At 31.9% G+C, this 22,227-nt stretch overlaps 1 protein-coding gene across 1 annotated transcript; it reads left to right on the top strand.

The window, feature by feature from the left end:
- Positions 1-5,957: 5,957 nt before the first annotated feature.
- Positions 5,958-20,813, top strand: LOC132740626 (uncharacterized). The gene is made up of 6 exons (XM_060728569.1): positions 5,958-6,093; positions 8,770-8,869; positions 15,760-16,129; positions 16,717-16,871; positions 17,937-18,252; positions 19,934-20,813. The coding sequence occupies exons 1-6, from the start codon at positions 6,022-6,024 to the stop codon at positions 20,484-20,486; spliced, it is 1,566 nt and encodes a 521-aa protein (XP_060584552.1). The 5' UTR covers positions 5,958-6,021; the 3' UTR covers positions 20,487-20,813.
- The last annotated feature ends 1,414 nt before the right edge of the window (positions 20,814-22,227 follow it).

Raw genomic sequence — 22,227 nt, 5'->3', positions numbered from 1 at the left:
TTAAAATTGTACAATACGTGTGAATCTCTTAAAAACAACAACAAAAAAACCCCCAAAAACAAAACAAAAAAACAAAAAAAAAAACAAAGCGCGAACCTGACACTTTATTAACATTTGAAGAACTAAATGCATTTTCACTTCGAACGGCTTTTAAAGATGGGATAACATCTCTGACAGAATGTATGCGGAGGAAACAAAAAGTAGGGCAAAATTGATTAAGCTTGAATGACATGTAGTGTCGTTATGCTTTCACAACCTCAAACACTGACTAAAGTAGAACTTTACAATACTTAAAATCAGAATGTGGCTTTGCAAAAAAAAAAAAAAATTAAAAAGACAGCAAAACATGTTATATTATCACTCACATAGAAATCGGCGAAAATGAACGTATAAAAAACAAAAAGGTCGTGTTGGACGATCTCAAACGATTCTGACTGCATTTACTGGAAGATCGAATTTAATTTAACCAAACAAATATCAACAATTCTATTTTCTGGCTTTAAAACGAATTTCATTATTTATTTATTTTCAGACAATGTAGCATCTTTTATATGCACTTCAAAAATCAAAATATACCTGACTATGTTCTGTCAGTATAGTTTCTCCAACACGTGCTATATAATGACAAATTATAACCGTATTGACGATATTGCAATGTATTAGACTTGTTGATCATGCCTTTTTTTCTTTGTGTAGCACGTAATCTGGACAAAAAAGTATTAAGAAAAATTTACAAGAATAGTGTATATACTTATATTAATATGCCACAATTAACTAAAGTGCTTTCGTTTTCTACCGTGAATATTATTTCATAAGAGAAAATATTGTAGCTTAAATATAAGGTAATGAGAATCAAAATGTCTAGAGAAATAAATTGATGATCTATATATAACACACCGTTGCCATATTTAGCTATTAAATTCAACTTCAGCCGGTGATAGGCGACGTCGACGGTAGCATGAATTAACCACTGCCATTTATGAGGGGACTCAATCCGAGCCTACTTGTCGTATTTGGCATTCAGCCATTTAAGCGTTTCCCCTTTTGACTGTCTAGATATTTCATAACTAGAATCTATGTTTCTATTACACCGGTTGATGGTTTTGGATTTTTTCAATATATTATAAATTCTCTTCCTTTTTATACCAACGGAGTCTTTGTTTAACATTACCGTGGCCAAATTGTCTTTACAAACAGTAAACATTTCAGGAAATATATTTACAGCTACAGCAACTTTCGTACTTTCTGTTAAGTTAACGTTTAGTCTAATATTCAACATGTTATCAGCTTTTGTTATTAGTTTAAGGAGCATCTGTATTGACATGTTTGATAGTTGTTTTACAAATGTGTATGTATTGGTGAATGTGTACTCGATCATCACTTATACACAGTAATTGATACAGATGACCCATTGCGTACACTTAATACGTTAGCAATTATAGCAAACAAGTAAAATGGTTTCCTGCGGGGAACATTTATAATGATTTAAAGATATTTCATTTAACTATTTTCAACATTGTTTGGGGAAAAAATAGAAAAAGAATTAACGTTTGCATCAGGAATATAGTTGACAATAATCGATCAATAGAACAAGGTCTTTGGTCTTGGTCGAAAATAAAACAATATTTCTGTTTAAGAAAATTAGTAAATACCATTGTATGAATAATTCCGTGCAAAAAATAATAAATTAAAATAAAGTAAACACACAAGTAAACGCAGAAAATATATCGATCTATTATGGCAGATGCCACAAACGAATGTTTTAATTCTGTGGGTTTTCACTATAAACACTTTATTGTTTGTAAAATTTCAGATAGATATTTAAGAAACATTGATAATTTTCAAACACATCATGCAAGTTTTTCCCACTTAAACGGTAAAATAATAATAGAAAATTAGAAATATCACGTAATAGTGTTATGTTCTTAATTAGGTGTAATTCGGACTAATTCCCTAGCATTGTGTGAGAGACCGGTGTGTATACAATGATTCCATAGAGGTAAATCCGTAACGTACCGGGAAACGGTATTTAGCTAGGTTTTCGAATAGGTCAATTAACCAATCATGTACGGTTTACAGATCACATGCTCCTCCATGTACCGAAAACAGGTCACGTGCTCCTCCATGCCTCAAAAATTAAACGCGTACCAATACCCTGCGGGCCGGAGCCCGCAGGGAATGGCTGCATGTCATGACATTTGAAAACTGTTCCTGGAATTTGTTTGTTTGTCATGTTTTGTCTTTGCATAATTATCTCAAGCAATATGCATAGCAGTAAACTGAATTGTTAAAACATAGATGGCCAAGTAGCAGTAGCATCAGGTAACTGTCAACATTGACATAAATATCTATACTTATAATAATGCATGTTTGCAACGTCGCTTTTAATTGGATAATCGTGACGTTTATATTATTAGTTATAAAGATTGTTGACAGGTTATATGGCCCTATATAAACGGCTGTTTGTAAATATGACCCGAGCCGCTAGGCGAGGGTTATATTGCAAACAGCCGTTTATATACGGTCATATAACCTGTCAACAATTTTTAAAACGAATTTATAATACAGCAAGCATCATTTTTCAGAGAAAAAAAGTAAGAATTATTCATGAATCAACAGCAGTCGTGTATATAAAACTATATAAACGTCACGATTATCCAATGAAAAGTGACGTTACAAACGTGCAGTATTATAAAGATTTATATACAGGACTGCTGTCAATTTATAAAGAAACCTTACCTTTTCTCTAAAAAAAGATGCTTGCTGTATTATCAATTCGTTATAAATAATAATATACATGAAATGAGAAACTGAAATTTGTAAAATGATTTTATACATCAATACCTTTATTCAGAAATAAAATAACACTAATATGTCAGGGAATTAATGGGCTGAGTGGATAATTATGGTTTTGTGGAAATGGAATTGGGAGAATATTGCAACTCTTGTTAAACTTATTGAAAAGCCTTTTACTAATCTGAGAAATTTCTCCTCCTACACAGTAATTGTCCAAGAATATCGGAGAGACATTGCAGTGATCTTGAAATCGTATTGTTAATGCGGAGTATGATCAGTACCAACGTTTAATGGACACTTTTACCGGAGACAAATAGGTTGTCATATAATTGAATGCTTAGTATACGAATGGTTACAGCAAATACAGACTATTTTGTCTCTTAGACAAACAGTTATTAGAAAAGGTCAGTTCGTTAGACAGTAATTGTAAGGGAAATCAGTGTTTTAGAAGATAAGTGATTTGCGTGTTTCCAAAGCTTCCTTTCGCTTTTATTGTGATTATTATAATTATACGTCATAGAAGTGTAGTGTCTTTAGTAAGAATCAAACAGTTATCTACATTATTATTGTTTTTAATACTGAGCATCACTTTTTTTAACATCTCACTAATCATTATAGCATTTTGGTCACATTTAAATTGAAAGTTTAAATATATGGAGCAATGAAAATTTACCTTAAAGGCTGTTACCGATAAAAAGACTAAAGACACCAACCAAGCAATTAACTATCTATGGTTTCACTACAGCTAGGACAGGAAGAAATTAAACAATCTAGTGCACAAATACCAACTGAACAATGTCAAATAAAATCAACAGCTAAACTCTTATTATTTGATTTGCAATAGATATGTTTCTGTAATAAGATCTAACGTTACAGGTTAACTGACAGACACAATTTCAATCTCCCAATATAAAATCAGATAAAATGTGGCCATGATTGAGGATAATTAGTTAACACAAAAAAATCGTAAGAAATTTTATTTGAGCATTCAGCTATATCGTAGAAATAAAATCGATTTTCGTATTAACTTGAAAGAGAGATTGGAGTAAAATATTAAAAATATAGCGTAAAACGGAATCTCTAACTCACTCCCAACCGCTAAAACTGAAAAGGTTCGAAGCTCGATTTGACTCAGCGTGTTCATGAACGGTAACGGTAATTGAAATTAAACTACCGTCCGAGTCCCCTAGCACTGACTTCAGTAGAATCCAATATTTGAACATGAAACTGGTGAAATTTTGAATCTAGAAACATCTACTGTGCATGTATATAAATTATTGAATCAGTCATTATATAATTGTTTAATCGGATTTTTAAAAGCCAGTCTAAAATGATCCTTTCCAACCGGTGGTATGCAAACTTATATGAATATTACGATTTTTCATTGACTATTTGTGATGAAAAAAACACCGTACTAAGAGCAGACAATATCATGGTAAAACATAATTGTTTGGGCAATTAATACAAATAAAATATCGATTTTGTGAAAAATGAAAAGTAAAGAGATGTGTAGACAAAGTATGAAAACATTATAACATAGTTATCTTCTAATCTAATGTATATTATTTTACAGTAGCTGGTCTTTATCTAACTAGGTTCTGAAGGAGGTACAAGTAAACATTTTGAGATAATAACGTTATTGTACAGCAAGTTTTATATACTTTGAGTTGAATTGAAAACGCAATAACAAGTTTCCACTTGTTCAAGGTTAATACATGAATACACAAGTTTATATAGCGTTATTGATTTTTCCAAGGATTAGACATCTCATAACCCAAATACATGTATGAATGTAGTTGAATGTTTTTTTTTTGTTGTTTTTTTTTCTCAAAGAAACTAGGTTATACAAAAACTCTCGGAAGCATTAAAAACAACACAAACACATTAAGAGAGTTGCAAATTCATCTAAATGCTTTTGGAAAGGTTCTTTCATACTGTTTCTGATGTACTATACAACTGTGGATAGATCTCATATAATTTATGTTTATAGATTTACAAAAATGTGAAGTCAGGTCTCAAAAGGTGACAATATTTCGTTAACATGTCTAGAAGATTGTCTATATAGGCATTAAACTGAGTTAGCTAAAGATGAAATAAGGCCTGAAGCAGATGTTACTGATCACGAAGAACTATGATAAGGTAGTAGAAGTAGAGAAGAGAGGGAAAACTTGTGTGATTGACGTAAAACAACAGCAACAAAAATATTTTATAATTTGTCAAGCAAGAAGATTGAACAAAGAGGCGGGGTATTGTGTTAAATATGACTTCATGTATTTACACGTTTGTGTGAAATGGATTTGTGTAATATATATAATTTAAGCGGTCATATCTGCTAAATATTGAATTGTTTACGAAGTTACGTTATTTGGAACCTAGTATAAAAGCAGGGTGGTATTTATTGAAGGGGATATCCGCAATATATAGTACTATATATATTGATATTTTTTTTAAATACAAGCTAGGTATTTTAAAACATTTAAGCATGCTGGTGTGACATTTGCAAGACCTTGACTCCTACATTCAATGTCAAGGTCACAATTTGAGGTCAAACATCGGCAGTTAGAAAACCTCGTCTCGCCCAAAACTCAATCATGGATAAAAAATCTTAAAATAAATTGGCACAAAGGGTAGTATGATGAGAGGGTGTGTCACGCACACAACCTAGTCCTTTAGCTTCCAGGTGAAAGTCACACACAGAGGTCAAATATCAGCAGTAAGAACATCTTGTCCGGCCAATAACTCATCATGTATCAAGGAAGGAAACAATTTTGCTCATATGTTGAGCATGCTGAGGTGACGTGCCATTTGCAATATTTGACTCAAAGGTCAATGTCACACTTAGAGGTCAAAGGACAGCAGAAATATCATTAAGAAATTATCGTCCGGTCGATAACTCTGTTATTCATCAAAGGATTTTAACTTGGCACAAGCGTATCATGATGAATCTAGATATCGCTATCATGCAAATCCTGTGTGTTGGGCAACCGTTTTGGTAGATCTAGTAACAGACTTAAAGTAAAGGATGAGAAAAGTTGTGTATATAAAAAAAGATATATCACTAGATCTAAAGACAATAATTGATTATTCCTGATATCATTCAAAGTTTTATTTATTGTGACTCTACCTCTATAGCTTTAGATAGAGCGTTATTATACAATTGTTATCTCCCTTTGAAAACATTTCGCCATTTGTGGTCATTAGCACTTGTAGGCTGTTATCCTGGATATGGAAACTTCTGAGCAAACAGTAAGACATAGAATCTACATTCTAAAGACGAAAGCCTCACATTCATGTGAAGTATAATAATGTTACGATGAAATATGAAATTTCGTAAACAAGTTCCTTTAGTTGACTCTATACTATTTATATAAATCCGTGGTTCAGAAACACTTGGAGAGTAGACCCGTTCCTCACAAGCACAAGTGTCTGTGGTTTGCGTTAACAATTCAAGTCACATTTAGAATTTCAATGAAAAAAAGTTTATTCACGAATGATTCCATATTTATAATAGTTCTCACTACCAGCGAAAGTGAAAGTATTAAATTGTTGTTTCCATGTGACCGCTATATTTGCCAAATGTACTGTACTGGCATGCGAGCAGTTCCCGTACAGAAGCAGTACCCGTATTTTTCATTTAAACGCTTGATTTTTGCTTGTATTCTTCAAAAATTCATTTCAAATCAAGCAGATACATAAACAAGACAAAATCTAAGTGTCAGTTTGGCAGTACGTATAAAAAGTCTCATTTTAAATCACTTTCACCTGTGCGTCGTCAAAACGTGACCTTGTTTTCTCTGGGGGATTCCGTCCTTTCGAACATGCGCAAAAATACTTACACGTGAGGCTTGTTAAAGGGTTTTCCACTAATACCACCTGTTTACAGATAAGTAGGCAATGTCATGAAAACTTGTTTAATTATCAGAATTTTGACCAATATTACTATATAAAATAATTTTATGGCTTTGATGCGTAAAATATCATGCATACAAGCATGTTATTGCATGTGAATGCGTTGGGGTAACGGTACCGGGTAATAGATACCCGCGTTTAGTCTACGCTCTATTTCCTGAATTACATCTATTTATCTCTTAGATAATGGTCTGTTCAACAATTGTAAATGAAAAATAGGTCCGATATAATAAAATTGTATAATTACAATTGGTTAGATTTTATGTACGGGAACTACTTCTCTTCATACAAAATAATGGATAATTTCGGTACCCCATTTGAGGCCTCATAAGTAAGGGTAATTCTATGTTTAGAACATAATGGAATTTCCATGATTTGTGTGACGAGCCGAATATTGATGTGTAAAATTCAAATTTTGGTGAGTGAGCGTAATAAAAAATAATGTTTAAGTAACTATGATTTTTGTACGGGAACTGCTCGCATGCCAGTAGTCATAATTTAAGTATTACAGCAGAGACATAGATAACATCTGTCTCTGATTACAGATATATATTATACAAATCATTTGTAGGTTTGAACAAGATAAAAAACTTTGATTTGCTATGTCAAACTTCTTAAGGTGATTCAGCCTTGTCAGCCATTCCACCATGTTTGTTTTCACTAAGTCAGGGTCCAAAGTGAAAGTTTGCCAAAATTCACATGATTGAACAAAACTCACAACGTAAAACGATGAACTAATTGCAATTACACTTCCAGTTCTATGTTTAAGGACTATTATAAACAAAAATAATAACAATAAGAATATTTACCTTGAATGTTCAAAATTTTTGAAGACCACATAAAATCTGTTACAATCATGAATGGTAAAATCCAGTTTAAAGTCTGTTTACATAACTGTTAAGGCAGATTTTGACAGAAATATGGCCCTTTTGTGCCCCCACTATGGGGGGCATTTAGATTTACCCTTGTCTGTTCGTCCGTCCGTCTGTTCCCTTTTTGAGTCGCACATAGCTCAAAAAGTAATTGACCTAGAGTCATGAAACCTTACAGAAATGTTGATCAGCATGTGAAGTTGTGCACCTGGGTATTTTCATGTGGATATATTTAGTATTTTTAGAGTAATTGCCCTTGACTTAGTAACAATTTGCAATTTTCAACTTGTGTCGCATGTAACTCAAAACATATTTGACCTAGAGTCATGAAACCGTACTGGAATGTTGATCAGCATATGTAGTTGTGCACCTGGGTATGTTTGTGTGGATATTTTGAGTATTTTTAGAGTAATTGCCCTTGACTTAGTAAAAATTTGCAATTTTCAACTTGTGTTGCACATAACTCAAAAAATATTTGACCTAGAGTCATGAAACCTTACAGGAATGTTGATCAGCATATGTAGTTGTGCACCTGGGTATTTTTTGTGGATATATTTAATATTTTTAGAGTACTTGCCCTTGACTTAGTGAAAATTTCCAATTTTCAACTTGTGTCGCACATAACTAAAAATGTATTTGACCTAGAGTCATGAAACCTTACAGAAATGTTGCTCAGCATGTGTAGTTGTGCACATGGTTGTGGATATTTTGAGTGTTTTTAGAGTTATTGCCCTTGACTTAGTAAAAATTTACAATATTTAGCTTGTGTTGCACATAACTCAAAAAGTTTATGACCTGTAGGCCTGAAAGTTTACAAGAATGTTGGTCAGCATGTGTACTTATGCACCTTGGGATTTTCTTGTGGATTTATTCAGTATTTGTAGTATTTGCCCTTTACTTAATAAAAGATTTTTAGTATTCAACTTGGGCACATGTAGCCAAAAAATAAATTTGACCTAGAGACATAAGATTGACAAATCGGTGGAGTGTTGGGGCACCCGTGTCCTAATATGGACACATTTCTAGTTTAACTTAGAAAATTTTACATTATTCAGGGTTTTGGTTTTACTATGAAACACTGAGAGCAGTCAAGACAGTTCTTCTTATCATAAGACGTAGGATATCAATTCATCAAATTTGCTTGAATATTTTTAATTACTTTTGTATATGTATTATGTACTTAAATTCACAGAAAGACAATGGAGGAAAACATGATTTTTATATGGACAGCCACGACCATCATAAGACATCAAGAAGAAGAATGAGACACATTGAAAAGAAGAGGCATAAAGGTTTTAGCATATAACTTATTTTTAAAGGGTTCATGTTTTGTTTATATTAGTGTCTATTATGATTTTTTTGTGATAACAATTGTTTAGCTGCAATGGGCAAAATGTACTCAGAGGTGAGTACTTGTGGTTAAATGATGTTTGTTGTCTGTTGGACATTGTTTGTCATCAGTCATTTACTAAAATAATAGCATCTGCCCCTTAATGACATATAAGATTTTGATCTACATTCTCAGTAAAGAATCTCAGATGACCCATCATGAAAGTTGTATGAATGTTTCCAGTTTAATGCATAAGTTAGTCATCTAAAAGTAGACTCGAAAATTACAGAACTCTAAGGTCATGATTGACCTACCCAAAGGTACATATGGTAAATAGACTGAACAGATCTAAAAAAATCTCTTCTCAAAAACTACATTAGTTGGCAAGTAATATGACATTATGTTTCTTTCCAGGGTAAAAATTGGCCCAACCTCTAGGGGTCCCTTATTCACATTTCACATACAAAACACATTGAAATATTCCTTTGTGAAATTATGTGTCTGAAGGCATAAATAGTTTCCATGCAGTGTTGCATAGTCACGGGGATGAAACACCATATGTTTCTCAAAATTTAGCATCGGTAAAGTATACCGTATAAGTACTTTTTTCTGCGGGCTTAATATTCTGCGATTTTTGTTAAAATAAAGGGTTTTAAATTTCTGCGTATCTTATTTCTGCGGTGTCATCATTCTGGCATTGATGCTTTTTATTTCTGCGTTTTAATTAATATATTTTTACAAAATAAACCGACACAATCAGACAACATTTCAAGATTTGTTGATGTAACATATACAATACTTCCGGTTAACATGTAATCATCATGTATCGGTATATATATGTTACTAAACGTGCAATGACAAAATTTTAGTACTGTACGTGTACATATATGAAGTGTGAATAATAAACAATGGCAAAATCGCACGTAGACACAAGATATTGTACAACTAGGTAAGGGTGAGCGAAAATCATACAAACATAATAATTATTTAAACAAAGTGAACAAGCAAAGTAACATTTATTTCTAACGGTACATGGTAATGTACTTATACAATACCGGTAGTTGACATATTCCGACATAAACATACGGAAAGGCTTAATTTTCTGCGGTTTTTAAATCTGCGGTGTTGTTAAAAACCGCAGAAATAGCAGAAATAAAGTTCTCGCAGAAAATAGTACTTATACCGTATATGTGAATTTCAGCTGATCCAGATGTGTACTATAACACCATATGTGAAAGAGAAAATATTTAAGTTTTCAATTGTTTTAACATTTATTTACAAATTTGAAGTTTTATATAAGGAAATTGGAATGTGAATCTACCCTCCTAAGACTATGCATGTTTATAACTATTTTTTGTTTTGGATTTTATGCAGTCTTCGTCGAGATATTCTTTCCGTCATACATTGTAGGTTCTGGTGTGTCCAAAATATGCAATGCGTATGAAGAAAATGTCATTTAACATACTCAAAATACAGTGTTTTTACGAAATCTTATCACCGAACGATGCTTTATATAAAAAAAAAACCTTATTTAAACATTTATTGTGATTTGGCTCAAAATAAAGGAATCGCAGGTCAAAATTTTAGTGTAGCTTCATTTATGCCGAAGAGATCCATAAGTGATATAGAAAAAAACATATCAAAACTATGTGTCACTTCCATATAAAGATTAAAGAGAAATCTTTAAAAAAAACAGTTATGGTTTTGTAGCTTTGGCTGAAAGAACATTAGTAAAATTTATATGTTTAATAATTAAATATAACTACATTAAAAGGCTAACTATATTGATGCAGTACTACTTATATAATTATTAATTTTCTTTTGATGATACGTAAGTTGGACAAGCCAAACGGTAATATATTAAGCAGCTGACATACGGAAGTGACCAAATTTTTGTAAAACTATCGTATCATATAATGTTTCCCAACGCATTATTTGCATTTATATGGGTATTTATCACTTCAAACCTCCACAAGTGAATTTAATAGATTTTCCTGTTGATTGTCATGAAGTGAAATGGTAAATAAAGAATAAAAAATTTCAATTTATTTCTAATTTTATCAGCAAACTGTAATTGTTTCATAATCATAAGTGTTTATAATCAGCGTATCGTTAAGATATTCTTTATTTTGTAGTGATTTGTATTGACATGGGTGAGCTGGATAGAAGTAACATGTTAAACTTGTCGATGTCATGTTTCCGTTATTTGCATAATTTACAAAATAAAGGTACTCTATGGCCGCATCAATCTGTTTGTTCTTATGTGTGGAAGGTTTTCTTCCTCTAACTACATTTATAACTCTACACCTGCATAAAAGACGGTATAGAAGCTTTCATACGTGTATGTACCTCATATATACGCCAAACAACGCACTTTCGCCCCCCCCTCTTTAAGGCCTCAAATAGTGAAAAAATGTCCTGTTTGGGCCCCAAACAATTGTTTTCGTTTGAGAAATGTTGTTAAAAAAAGTGACCACTTTTTCGGCGCGGCCCCCTAACCAAAAGATACATCAGGGGGTTGCGAGAAGGGATATGGGGTTTGAAGGGGGGCGGTAGTCCCCCTCATTGCCAGAAAATGTTTGGACCTGTGAGAGGCTATAAATGACCCCATATCGATCATAAGGTAACATGTAACCAACGCTGTAAAGCATTTGACTCTATCTCAAACCATTAAGAAGTTGCAGCACTTTGAAATCATTTTTGATGGAAAAAATCAACGCAAAAAAAGTGATTTTTGGCAATTTTGAGATGTCCCCTCGTTGCCATGGTAACAGGAAATTTAAGCCTGAGCATGTTGTTGCAAAGGCAATGGTCCAGTCAACATTTGTGCCAAGTTTGATTAGTATTGAAGCAGTTTTTAAAGTTTTATAGCAATTTGAACTTGTAACGGGAGACTTTTCAATGAAAACAACCATTTTTTTCACAAAATGCTTATGAAGTAATGGGTTAAAGTAAATGTGGACTTCCCACAATAGCTATAGTCATTATAATGAATATCTTTAGTATGCTGAATGTCTTTTATCTCTTTCTTAATTGATGGTGTTATTCAAACCTGACTTTGGAAAATCTGTCTATTTCGGATATAAGTTTTAATTACAGAATGATACACATAAGAATAAAACTTAGATTGCTTTATGGAATTTATCCATAATTATGTAGATGGTTTATGTTATTATCTTGCACCTATTGATCTTTTAGTACATTTGGAGCTTGAATGGAATTTTGACCGGCAATTCATTCACTTTGAGCCAAATCAATACATTGTCCATAAGAGTTTGTTTGAATGCTGAGTACCTCCGGTGATAAGATATTTTAAAAACTGTGTATTTCGAGTCCGTTTAGTGACATTTTCTTCCTACACATTGTATGTTTTCGTTACAAGAACCCGTGACAGAAAAACTATTTTGACGAATACTGCATAAAAATCGTGTACAAAAAGTGTATATATAGAGGGTAGTCACGAAGGTAGAACCACATTTCGATTTTCTTAAAAAAGGCTTTGTATTTCACATAAACGTTTAAAAAGTTCAACTGTTATTGACCTATTTTCTTTTTCATTTCTGGTGTTACAATGCCCATTTTTATCAGCAGAAATCCACATAAACTTTTTACCGATGCTCAATTTTGAGATCCATAGGTTATAAATAGGAGTCTTTGTGTACAAAACCTAATAATAAAAGTAAAGCACATTTAAATTATCTTCTTTGAAATTACATGTTCCGTTTACCAATGTCTATTAGACTTTTACAGAAGTAATATAAACTTGAGCATTTGGTAAAAGATGACCATGCTGGGGTCAATTTCATTACATTGACTATTTTTTGGAAACAGACCTTAAGAACCACTTCATTAAAATATACAATATAAAGAGCTGCGATGTTTGGCTTGTAGTATTATTTGTACCCTTTTTAGCTCGACTGTACGAAGTATTTGGAGAGCTGTCATACTCACCCCGGCTTTGGCTTCCGCGTCCAGATTTCAGATTAAAGTTTTGGTGCAGTAAAATATTTTTCACTTTAACTTTTTCATTTCTTAAGGTATCAACTTCAAACTTCAGATATATTTTCCTTATCATCAACCACATCTTATGTGACAAGCTTCATAACTCTAGCACTAATACTTTTAGATTTATCTCCCCTTGAACTTAGAATTTCCTGAAAAAAATATCATTTTTACTATAACTTCTTTATTTCTTAAGGGATCAACTTCATACTTCAAATATATGTTCCTTGTCATTAACCACATCTTTTGTGACTCTAGTACCAATATTGCATGAATTATCTCCCTGTTAACTTAGATTTTTTTTACTTGAAAAGTGTTAGTTTTACAGGTATCTACCTCAATCTTTAAATACATATTCCTTATCATCAACCAGATCTTATGTGACAAGGTTCATAACTCTTGAAGCAATATTTTCAGATTTATCTCCCTTTGAACTTAGAAATTTCTTTAAGAAGTATTATAACTTCTTTACTTTTTAAGCTATCGATTTCAAACTTCAAATATATATTTCTTATCATTACACACTTGTTGTGTTACAAGGTCCATAACTCTAGTGTGACTATTTCCAGAATTTTTCCCCCTTGAACTTGGAATTTATGTTAACAATAACTTCTTGTCATAAGAAGAAATATATTTATATCAAAATTGATTTTTATGCCCCCGCCATAACATGGTTAGGGCATATAGTGTTACCCTGTTCCGTCATTCCGTCATTCTGTAATTCCGTCATCATCAGTTTCCGTTCATTATCTTAGTAACTGTTGCACACATTCAACTTAAATAATTTTATGACATATGGATATATCATGAGAAAATACAGGTCAAGTTCAAATTTGGTCATGGTCCAAATATTTTTGACAGAGTTATGCCGTTGATGAAATTTTCAGTTTCCGTTCATTATCTCCCCCAACAGTTGTACACATTTGACTCAAATTTAGCATATGGAATGTGCAGGTCAATTTCGAATTTGGTCATGGTTAAATGATTTTTGGCAGAGCTATGACCCTTTCACTTTGAAAATAATATGAAATTTTCAGGTTCTGTTCATTATCTCCCCAACAGTTGTACATATTCATCTCAAATTTAAGATATGGATATGTCATAGGAATGCGCAGGTCAAGTTCGAATTTGGTCATGGTTCAATGATTTTTGGCAGAGTTATGACCCTTTCACTTTGAAAATAATATGAAATTTTCAGTTTCCATTTATTATCTCCCCAACAGCTGTACATATTCAACTCAAATTTAAGATATGGATATGCCAAACTAATGCACAGGTCAAGATTGCATTTATTTATGATTCAATGATTTTTGGCAGAGTAATGCCCCTTTCATTTGAAAATAATATGAAATTTCCAGTTTCGATTTATTTTCTCCCCAACTGTATTACACATTCATCTCAAATTTCACACATGGATACCTCATAGGTATGCGCAGATCAAGTTCGAATATGGTCATGGTTTGATGATTTTTGCCCCTTTAACTTTGAAAAAAAGAAAATTTTCTGTTCCCCGTCCATTATCTCCCCAATAGTTGTACATATTCAACTCAAATTTAATATATGGATATGTCATAAGAATACACTGGTCAAGTTCCAATTTGGTCATGGTTTAATGATACCTTACAGAGTTATCCCTCTTGAACTTTGAAAAAAGTCAGAAATTTTAAGTTTCTGTTCATTATCTCCCAAATGGTTGTACACATTTAACTCAAATTTGTCATATAGATACATCTTAGGAATAAGCAGTTCAAGTTTGAATTTGGTCATGGTTCAATGATTTTGGACAAAGTTATCTCTCTAAAATTGAATTAATGTTGGAAATTTTTTGAATTTTCAGTTTCAGCACTCATACTTTTGGTGGAAGTGAATATGAAGTCATTATTTTGGCTACAAATATGCAATTTACAAAAGGTTAAGACTGAATTGTTTCAGTGCATAGAACTTTGTATAAAATGGTTTGTGTTAACATTGAATAACTTTAACGGCTTTGAACTCAAAATGAAAAAAAAAAATAGTTTGTGCAAACAGATTTGGAACTAACTATTATAACATCTGAAGTTTTGGCTGCATGTGGGGGCATCCATGGCGTGACGACACATTTCTAGTTCTTTCATATTTTTGTCTTCCTTACTGTGTTCAGTATTTTTAAATTAGTCAAGCTTCGCTGTCTCCTTTGACAGCTCTTGTTCAAAAGTTAAAATCATATCCCTTAGTTGTAAAATGGTTCCATTGGAAATCATAGGAAAACATTTTTGAATAATCTTGTGTTAAAAAAAACAACATTGCTTAGATCTTAGGTATTAAGAATGTAGCATTGTTTAATGGATCTTCTTAAGGTACAGGAAACATTGTCATGGACAAAATGGCCACAACCGAATATTTCTACTGCATTGTATAAACATTATCTCATGTGAGCAATCTAGGGTCATCATGATCCTCTTTTCTTAAGAAACTGTGTGTTACAAATTTGATATTTATAAAATATTTAATTTTCATTTATTGATATGATATTAGTCCAAACATAAATCCGTGGTTCAAAGTAGATCTGCCTTAACAAACAGAGTATTGTGAATTTTCTGTCCCTAGCTTTATTATATCAATTGACATTACATAAAGATACTCATTTATATTACATGTATATAGGTAGTTTATTAAATATGGCAGTATGTCACTTCGTTGCATTTAAATGCCTAGTAAGTTCTCCATGAGATTTCACTTTAAAAACTGAAATAAATAGAGACGTCAAGTTTCATATGTTTCAATACAATTACAAGTCTCAAAGCTTTTCCATTTACTTGTTTGAGCAAGGCCTAGTTTTATTATGATGTACATGTGTATTTATTTAATCAGAAAATTCAGACAAAGAACTAAAGAATGAAAAATCGAAATCAAATGTATCGGGAGACTGTACAAATGTATCAGAGAAATGGGAAATCCCTTGGTTCAAGTCACAGAAATCTGGAATACACCCACATGATAAGTACTACTCCACAGTTAAATCAGATGAGCACAGAGATTTTGGAAAATGGCAAAAAGATAAATATATAAAACCTTGCGCTAGTAAATGGGAAATTTCTCAAATAACTGAATCTGAACGATACATTAAGTCAGTCAAGGCAGATGAGTTACAGAAATGGAGAGGAAATGTCTTTAAATTTGGAAGTTACCAAACAAAAGATATTGAGAGCAATGATGAAATTGAAAGACAACATAACCTTAGGTATATATGAATCCCTTATCAATTTTCATGTTAAGCCATGGTCTACCAAATATTTGTGGAAATAGGAGTTATATTATATTGCACATTGCAAAATTGCAAATACTTCTTTATTATTCATTTTCAAGCTAACTTGGGCACACAGAAATCAAAGGTGAACTTTTAGGATTAATGAGTTGTTTGTTGTCCGCAATTTGCAATTTACACTGTAAACGTTATCTGGTTTGTGTTGTTTCCCGTAGGTAAAATCGAAAAATTTGTTAGTCTATTTGTTTACTAATTAACAGATACATGATTAATTGAAAAATACTGGTACCAGTTTCATATACAGTTATAATTGTGTGATATGCAGAGAAAAGCCCCCCCCCCACGGAAAAATATTTGGAAAAGATAAATTTTGAATTTAAAACTTTGTTAGTCTATTTGTATACCAATGTTTGCATTCAGCTCTTGTACTTCAAAGGACATTTTTTATCATCTTTGTTTTAAGGTATTGAACTAAAATAACTTTTAAATGTAGATAAATAAAGGTGATGTGAACATATTAAGAAGATATTAAAATAGTGTATTGATACTATTTGTACTTTCAGGAAATCTTCAGATACAGTTCAATTAAGTGTTCAGGCTTCAGCAGGGACACCAGATGTTGACGAAATGCTTTCTCTAGATACAGAGATGATGCAATTACAAAGTACATCAGCAATTCTTAAGCCCATGAATATGGAAGAGCTTGACAAAGGACCAAGTAAATAATTTATTTAATTGCTTTTTATGTCCCACCACTTTGGTCTGATATAAGGCAATATTTTTCTTTATTATTAAGTCCATATGATCATACTTTTTAAGGCTTGTGGCATACACGGCTACTTATGTAACGCTCAAAAGTCTTTAATAAATCTGATGGCTCTTAAGGGAAAATAGTACTTAATATAAATGTTTGTATATTCTGTGAATGTATATGATTCGTACATTAAGAGCAGCAGATAAATTATTATCCTACATGCAATCTATGAAGAGTTAAACAATTTGCAGACTAGTTCTGTGCTACTTGCAAAGTTCATCCCTTAATCAATAATGGCTCATATGTCCATGTTTTAAGTAAGACCCATGCAAGATTTGAAATATAGGAATGAAGTGTTTAAGAAAAAATATACACAGGTGTGCTTTTATGATAGCATGGTTTTGCATTGTTATCCATAATTTCAACACCAGCTTAGCAACTTGGTAGATTTTAAAAAAAATTAACAGGAATACTTGTAAGGAGTAAGGATTGAAAAGATATATTAAAGATAAGTCTGAGGACACAGGAGCTGAAATTATACTAAGAAATATATTTATTTTTTTAATAGATATTTTGTATGCATCATCACCTGGTAATCTTCCAAAAAGTGTATTGATTTATGCCCCTTGGGTTAAAATTGGACCAGTCCTGGGTTCATTCGAGTACATAATAGGAAGATTTGTAAACATAAAACACATTATCTTTTTTGAAAACTGTATGGCACAGAGCTTAGGTATATAATCATTACAATATAAATATAATCTAGTTGACCTGTTCGTAAGATATACTCATGCTGCAAGGATAAAAAATAGCCCGCACTTATGTAACTTGTTATATCCACTTATAATAAAATATGCCTCTCTTTAGTTTATATTACATATTTTAAAATCATTTCTGGGATTAACGGGGTTAGAAAAGCTTGGCCACAATGAAACACAATTAAAATATGATCATTTCTTGCAATGGATCTTAGTTGATGATGTTTGGTGATCATGACACCCATGTTTTATTTGGAATAACTGTTTACAGGTTTTAAGAGTGACCTACATAGTGCATCAGATGTTGTAGCTGATGTTGTATGTACGCCATGTGAAGTTGATGGGACGAGAGAAGAAGCACAACAATTTTGTTCCACATGCCAGGAGTATCTGTGTTCAACATGTGCAAGATGTCATCAACGAATGAAGGCAACAAAAGAGCATAAACTTACCAACCTACCAAATGGAAGTAAAAGGGCTGCAGAAAAGTATGTAAAGTGTTGGTTCCACCCTGATAGAAATATCGAGATGTATTGTACAACACATGACATGGTGTATTGCGTAAGATGCATAGCAACAGAACATAGGTAAATTTTATATAAATAAAAGAGCATATTAGATATTTTAAGATGAAACTGATTCGCTGTCACAATAACTCTTTGATGTATTGGTTAAGTGGCTTATCATACAAATGGATTGATAAATGATTTGTATTGATGTTTCAAAAAAAAAATGCAATATGCATGCAGTGCCGGATAGTAATTGTTGGTCACTTTGAAAGACCTCCTTAATGCCATGAACTTTATGCATCCCCCTCAAAAACAAAGCAAATAGGGAAGGTATAAAGAATTTTTTTTGCAGCATCCACCTTTCCATTCCTTTATCAACACTTTGTGTCTGGTCTATAATTTTGTCATTTATGGATTGATTTTGAAATAATTTTGTATAGATTTGACAGGCATTGAAATGAATGTGCAAGATCACAATACAAATTTTTCATAAGTTGTGTCCGGTGAACAATTACGTCATTCCTGAATGAAGTTAAAAAAATGACTTAAGCTTAAGTGTGTTTTGTATGAGTACAATGTGTTGTATCCAAGAATCAAGTATTCAGCCCAAATGTCAAGTTCAAGCTTGTACTCAAAAGTCATAATATGAATTTTTGATATAAGTGCATCCATGATTGTATCATGTCAACATTTCTGTCACTCTTGGATGGATAATTATGTTAGATTTAATGATTAAGTATCGGGTACAGTAAGGTCGCCAGCTTTAAGGTCACACATGTATATCACTTATCGTGGTTATGAATAGATGGTCTTGTGTTTATGCATAACATTTTTATTCTTGAATGGATCTTGAAGTATTATGTATAGATATGATGTCTATTAAGATGGCATATAAACACGATAAAAAAAAGGATCAAGGTCATACATGAATATCATACTTTATAATGTCTAGTCTATAGTTTTTTCCTTTATTGACAGATTTCATATTATATTGGTTTAAATATGTTGTATTTTAAAGCATTTTGTGTTGAGTGGAAAGTAGTTCTTTTCTCCTCTCAGGTGAATAAAAATATGATTATCACCACCACCTGTTTGTACAGCGGTGTTCAATTTATGGGTCACTTTGTTTTTAGTGACATTCCTTTCCAGAATGAGATTCTCGACAGTGTTAATATGAATTTCAAAATTTAGTGTTATTACAATAAATATGTTTATCAGTAAAAATAATTTATCATATGAAACTATATATTAGATAGGTAAACTTTTTTCTTTCATTGTGAATTAAATTGTTCGGTGAGTTGGTCCATAATGGAAGGTTTGTAAATTATTATGTTGGAAGTATTTAGTGCTATATGTGACAGCAAAGCAAAAAAGAATTCCATACATGAATGAATGTTGATGTGTGCGATAAATCTTCAGATATGACATATCCATCTAAAGCAGATGTTAACTTGTTCTTGAATAAAATATTAATATTCATCATGCATATGCTCATACTAATTTTAAATCACTAAGAACTCGATTCACATTGTCTTTCAAAGAAAAATTCATAACAATATACAAATGGTACATTTTTATTGCTTTTATCAGTATTTGAAATACTTACAAAAAAACATACCAAGTGTAGACCGATAACATGTTTCCAACGTAAATGTTATCAAATTCATGTTGGTAACATGAAAAAATAAGATTTAATTAGGGATGTTGAAAATGTTTGTCATGTCATGTAAAATTTACAAAAATGTCAAATGTTTTACAGATCATGTGAAGGAGTGACTGATGTTGAAAATGTCGCAAGCAAGGGAAGTAGTATCCGCCATGTGCAAACTTTGCAACACGAATCAAAGTTGATGTATGATCAGCTGGTTGCTTGTGATAAGAAAAAAGAGAAATATCTCAAATCTACTAAAGACCTTAGTTTAAGTATTACGTCCAAAATTAATGAAACCAAACAAAAGATGATACAACATTTTGAAAGTTTGGAGAGAAATGCAATAAGAGCTCTGCAAAAGGCACAGGCTGACATAGAAAGTGACATTGAAGCTGAAAAGAGTAATATTAGTAAAATGATTGAGACAATGGGGGATAGAAATCAGAAATTGGAAAATACATGCCAAATGGGAAATGCTCAAAGATTTATCCAAGTAAAGCTGAGTAAAATGGCCATAAGTAATGCAAGGCAGTTGTTTGACTTAGCTGAATCAAAATCTGAAAAAGTTATCGACTATACAGAAAATGATGAACTGATCAAATCGATCTTGACAGGAGAAAATCTGTATGCAATTTCCATACATGAACAAGAAAAATCCTGAAAATGTTGTGCTCATGGCTAAGCTTTTTGGATCAACTGATAGCTTGTGTACGGCGTCAATTCTTCCTTGATGTTAACACACTATGTCACAATTTTGAACTGGTCTTTATTTTACATTGTTTAAATGATTCCCTCATTAATGTCTTGGAACAAATTGAAAACAACCAGGTGAAATCGAAAGAAAATTTTGTTTTTCACACTAGAACCATATATTTGATTGGATTTTCATTAAACTTTGTAAGAATGTTTTCTTTTACGATACCTTGTTTTACGATACACCACGTTTTTATGTGATTTATGTGAATAAAACTTGATCAGATTGTCCAAAGCCTTTCAAATTCTGTTTCTATGATATAACCTGGATTGTCTTGACTTGATAATTGTAAGATTATGATTGCATATGCGTTATCTTTGATTAAAACCTAAGTCACTGGTCAATATCAAAGAAAAACAATGTTTGTACTCTGTAAAGGTCAGAGGTGCGTTTCATAATGAATCTTAGGACCGATTTTAGTCGTAAGTGCAAAACTGTGATAAAACTGCGTTTCAAGAAAAGTCCTAAGTACAATTTTAACACTAAACTTAGGACTATTCCTACTAAGGCACTCCTAACTTTTCACTTAAGTTATAAATACAAAAACAAGTGCTGAAAAAACATAGATATATACGTATAAATGGAAGGCATAGGTGAAGAAAAAGTTATTAATCCCTGTAATGTTAAATAAATTTTTGTCGGTTATTATTACACTGATGATGTCTGATCTAATATGAATTATGATAAGTTGTGGTTATGTGTATATGATTTAATTAAATACTTTTAAGGTAATAAAACTATTGTTAGAATAAACACGTTCTTTTTTGCTTACCAGTGTAATGATATGTTTTATTAGTGAAAGAAATTCCGTACCACTCATAGTATATGTACAAAATACACAGTGGGAAATGATAAGGGTATGTTAAAAGTAAAGCCTGGCAGTCAATATGGAACTGGTAAAGTGTTAGCAATGAAGCAATATAAACGCGGTTTTATCACAGTTTTGCACTTAGGACTTAAATCGGTCCTTAGATTCTTTATGAAACGCACCTCTGACCTTTATAGAGTACAAACACTGTTTTACTTTGATATTGACAAGTGACTTAGGTTTTAATAAAAAAGTAACGCATATGCAATCATAATAAATTATCTTACAATGGTAGTAAACTCGTGAATACAAGCTATTATATTTTCACGTTTGGCGTAGCCATCTGGTGTCCACCCAGTGAAATATATTTCGTTCTTACATGCAAAGCAATTATCCTCTTTATAGCACAAAATATACAAAAATATTACGAAACGAAACATTTTCATTGTCTGGAAAATTAGGTTATATAACTTATTTCTTTAATAGGTTCAATTTTCTTAAATAAACGTTCAGACTTTATAGGCAAAATGACAATAATCTAATATAAATAACCATAATTAGGATAACAATATAACCGTTATTTAGATAACGGTAATGTATTAAAATAGGCATTATTATCTATGTGGAATATATCAGATTTAAGTAAATTAGGTACAGCAGAAAAGTGTCTAGTATATAGAATGTCTGATATGTGGAATATACAGTAGTTATCATTGTATGTCTTGTCAGAACAGAATGTATGAACCGAATTATGTAAAATATATAGATATATAAATGTACAGAAATGTTGTCATATCGTGCATATGTCCTATTATGTAATTGTTGAAATTGTAATTTTTT

Source organism: Ruditapes philippinarum, unplaced genomic scaffold (genome assembly GCF_026571515.1).
Source record: "Ruditapes philippinarum isolate M1 unplaced genomic scaffold, ASM2657151v2 ctg743_1_1_1_1, whole genome shotgun sequence".
In the NCBI taxonomy this organism is placed as follows: Eukaryota; Metazoa; Mollusca; class Bivalvia; order Venerida; family Veneridae; genus Ruditapes; species Ruditapes philippinarum.
This window is presented reverse-complemented; position numbering and strand designations above follow the sequence as displayed.

Excerpts from the sequence above, each read along its gene's own strand:
- LOC132740626 (XM_060728569.1), top strand. The coding sequence starts at position 6,022 with ATGGAAACTTCTGAGCAAACAGTAAGACATAGAATCTACATTCTAAAG. Across the intron at positions 6,094-8,769 it reads AAGCCTCACATTCATGTGAA|AAAGACAATGGAGGAAAACA; the intron begins GTATAATAATGT and ends TTAAATTCACAG. Across the intron at positions 8,870-15,759 it reads TGAAAAGAAGAGGCATAAAG|AAAATTCAGACAAAGAACTA; the intron begins GTTTTAGCATAT and ends TTATTTAATCAG.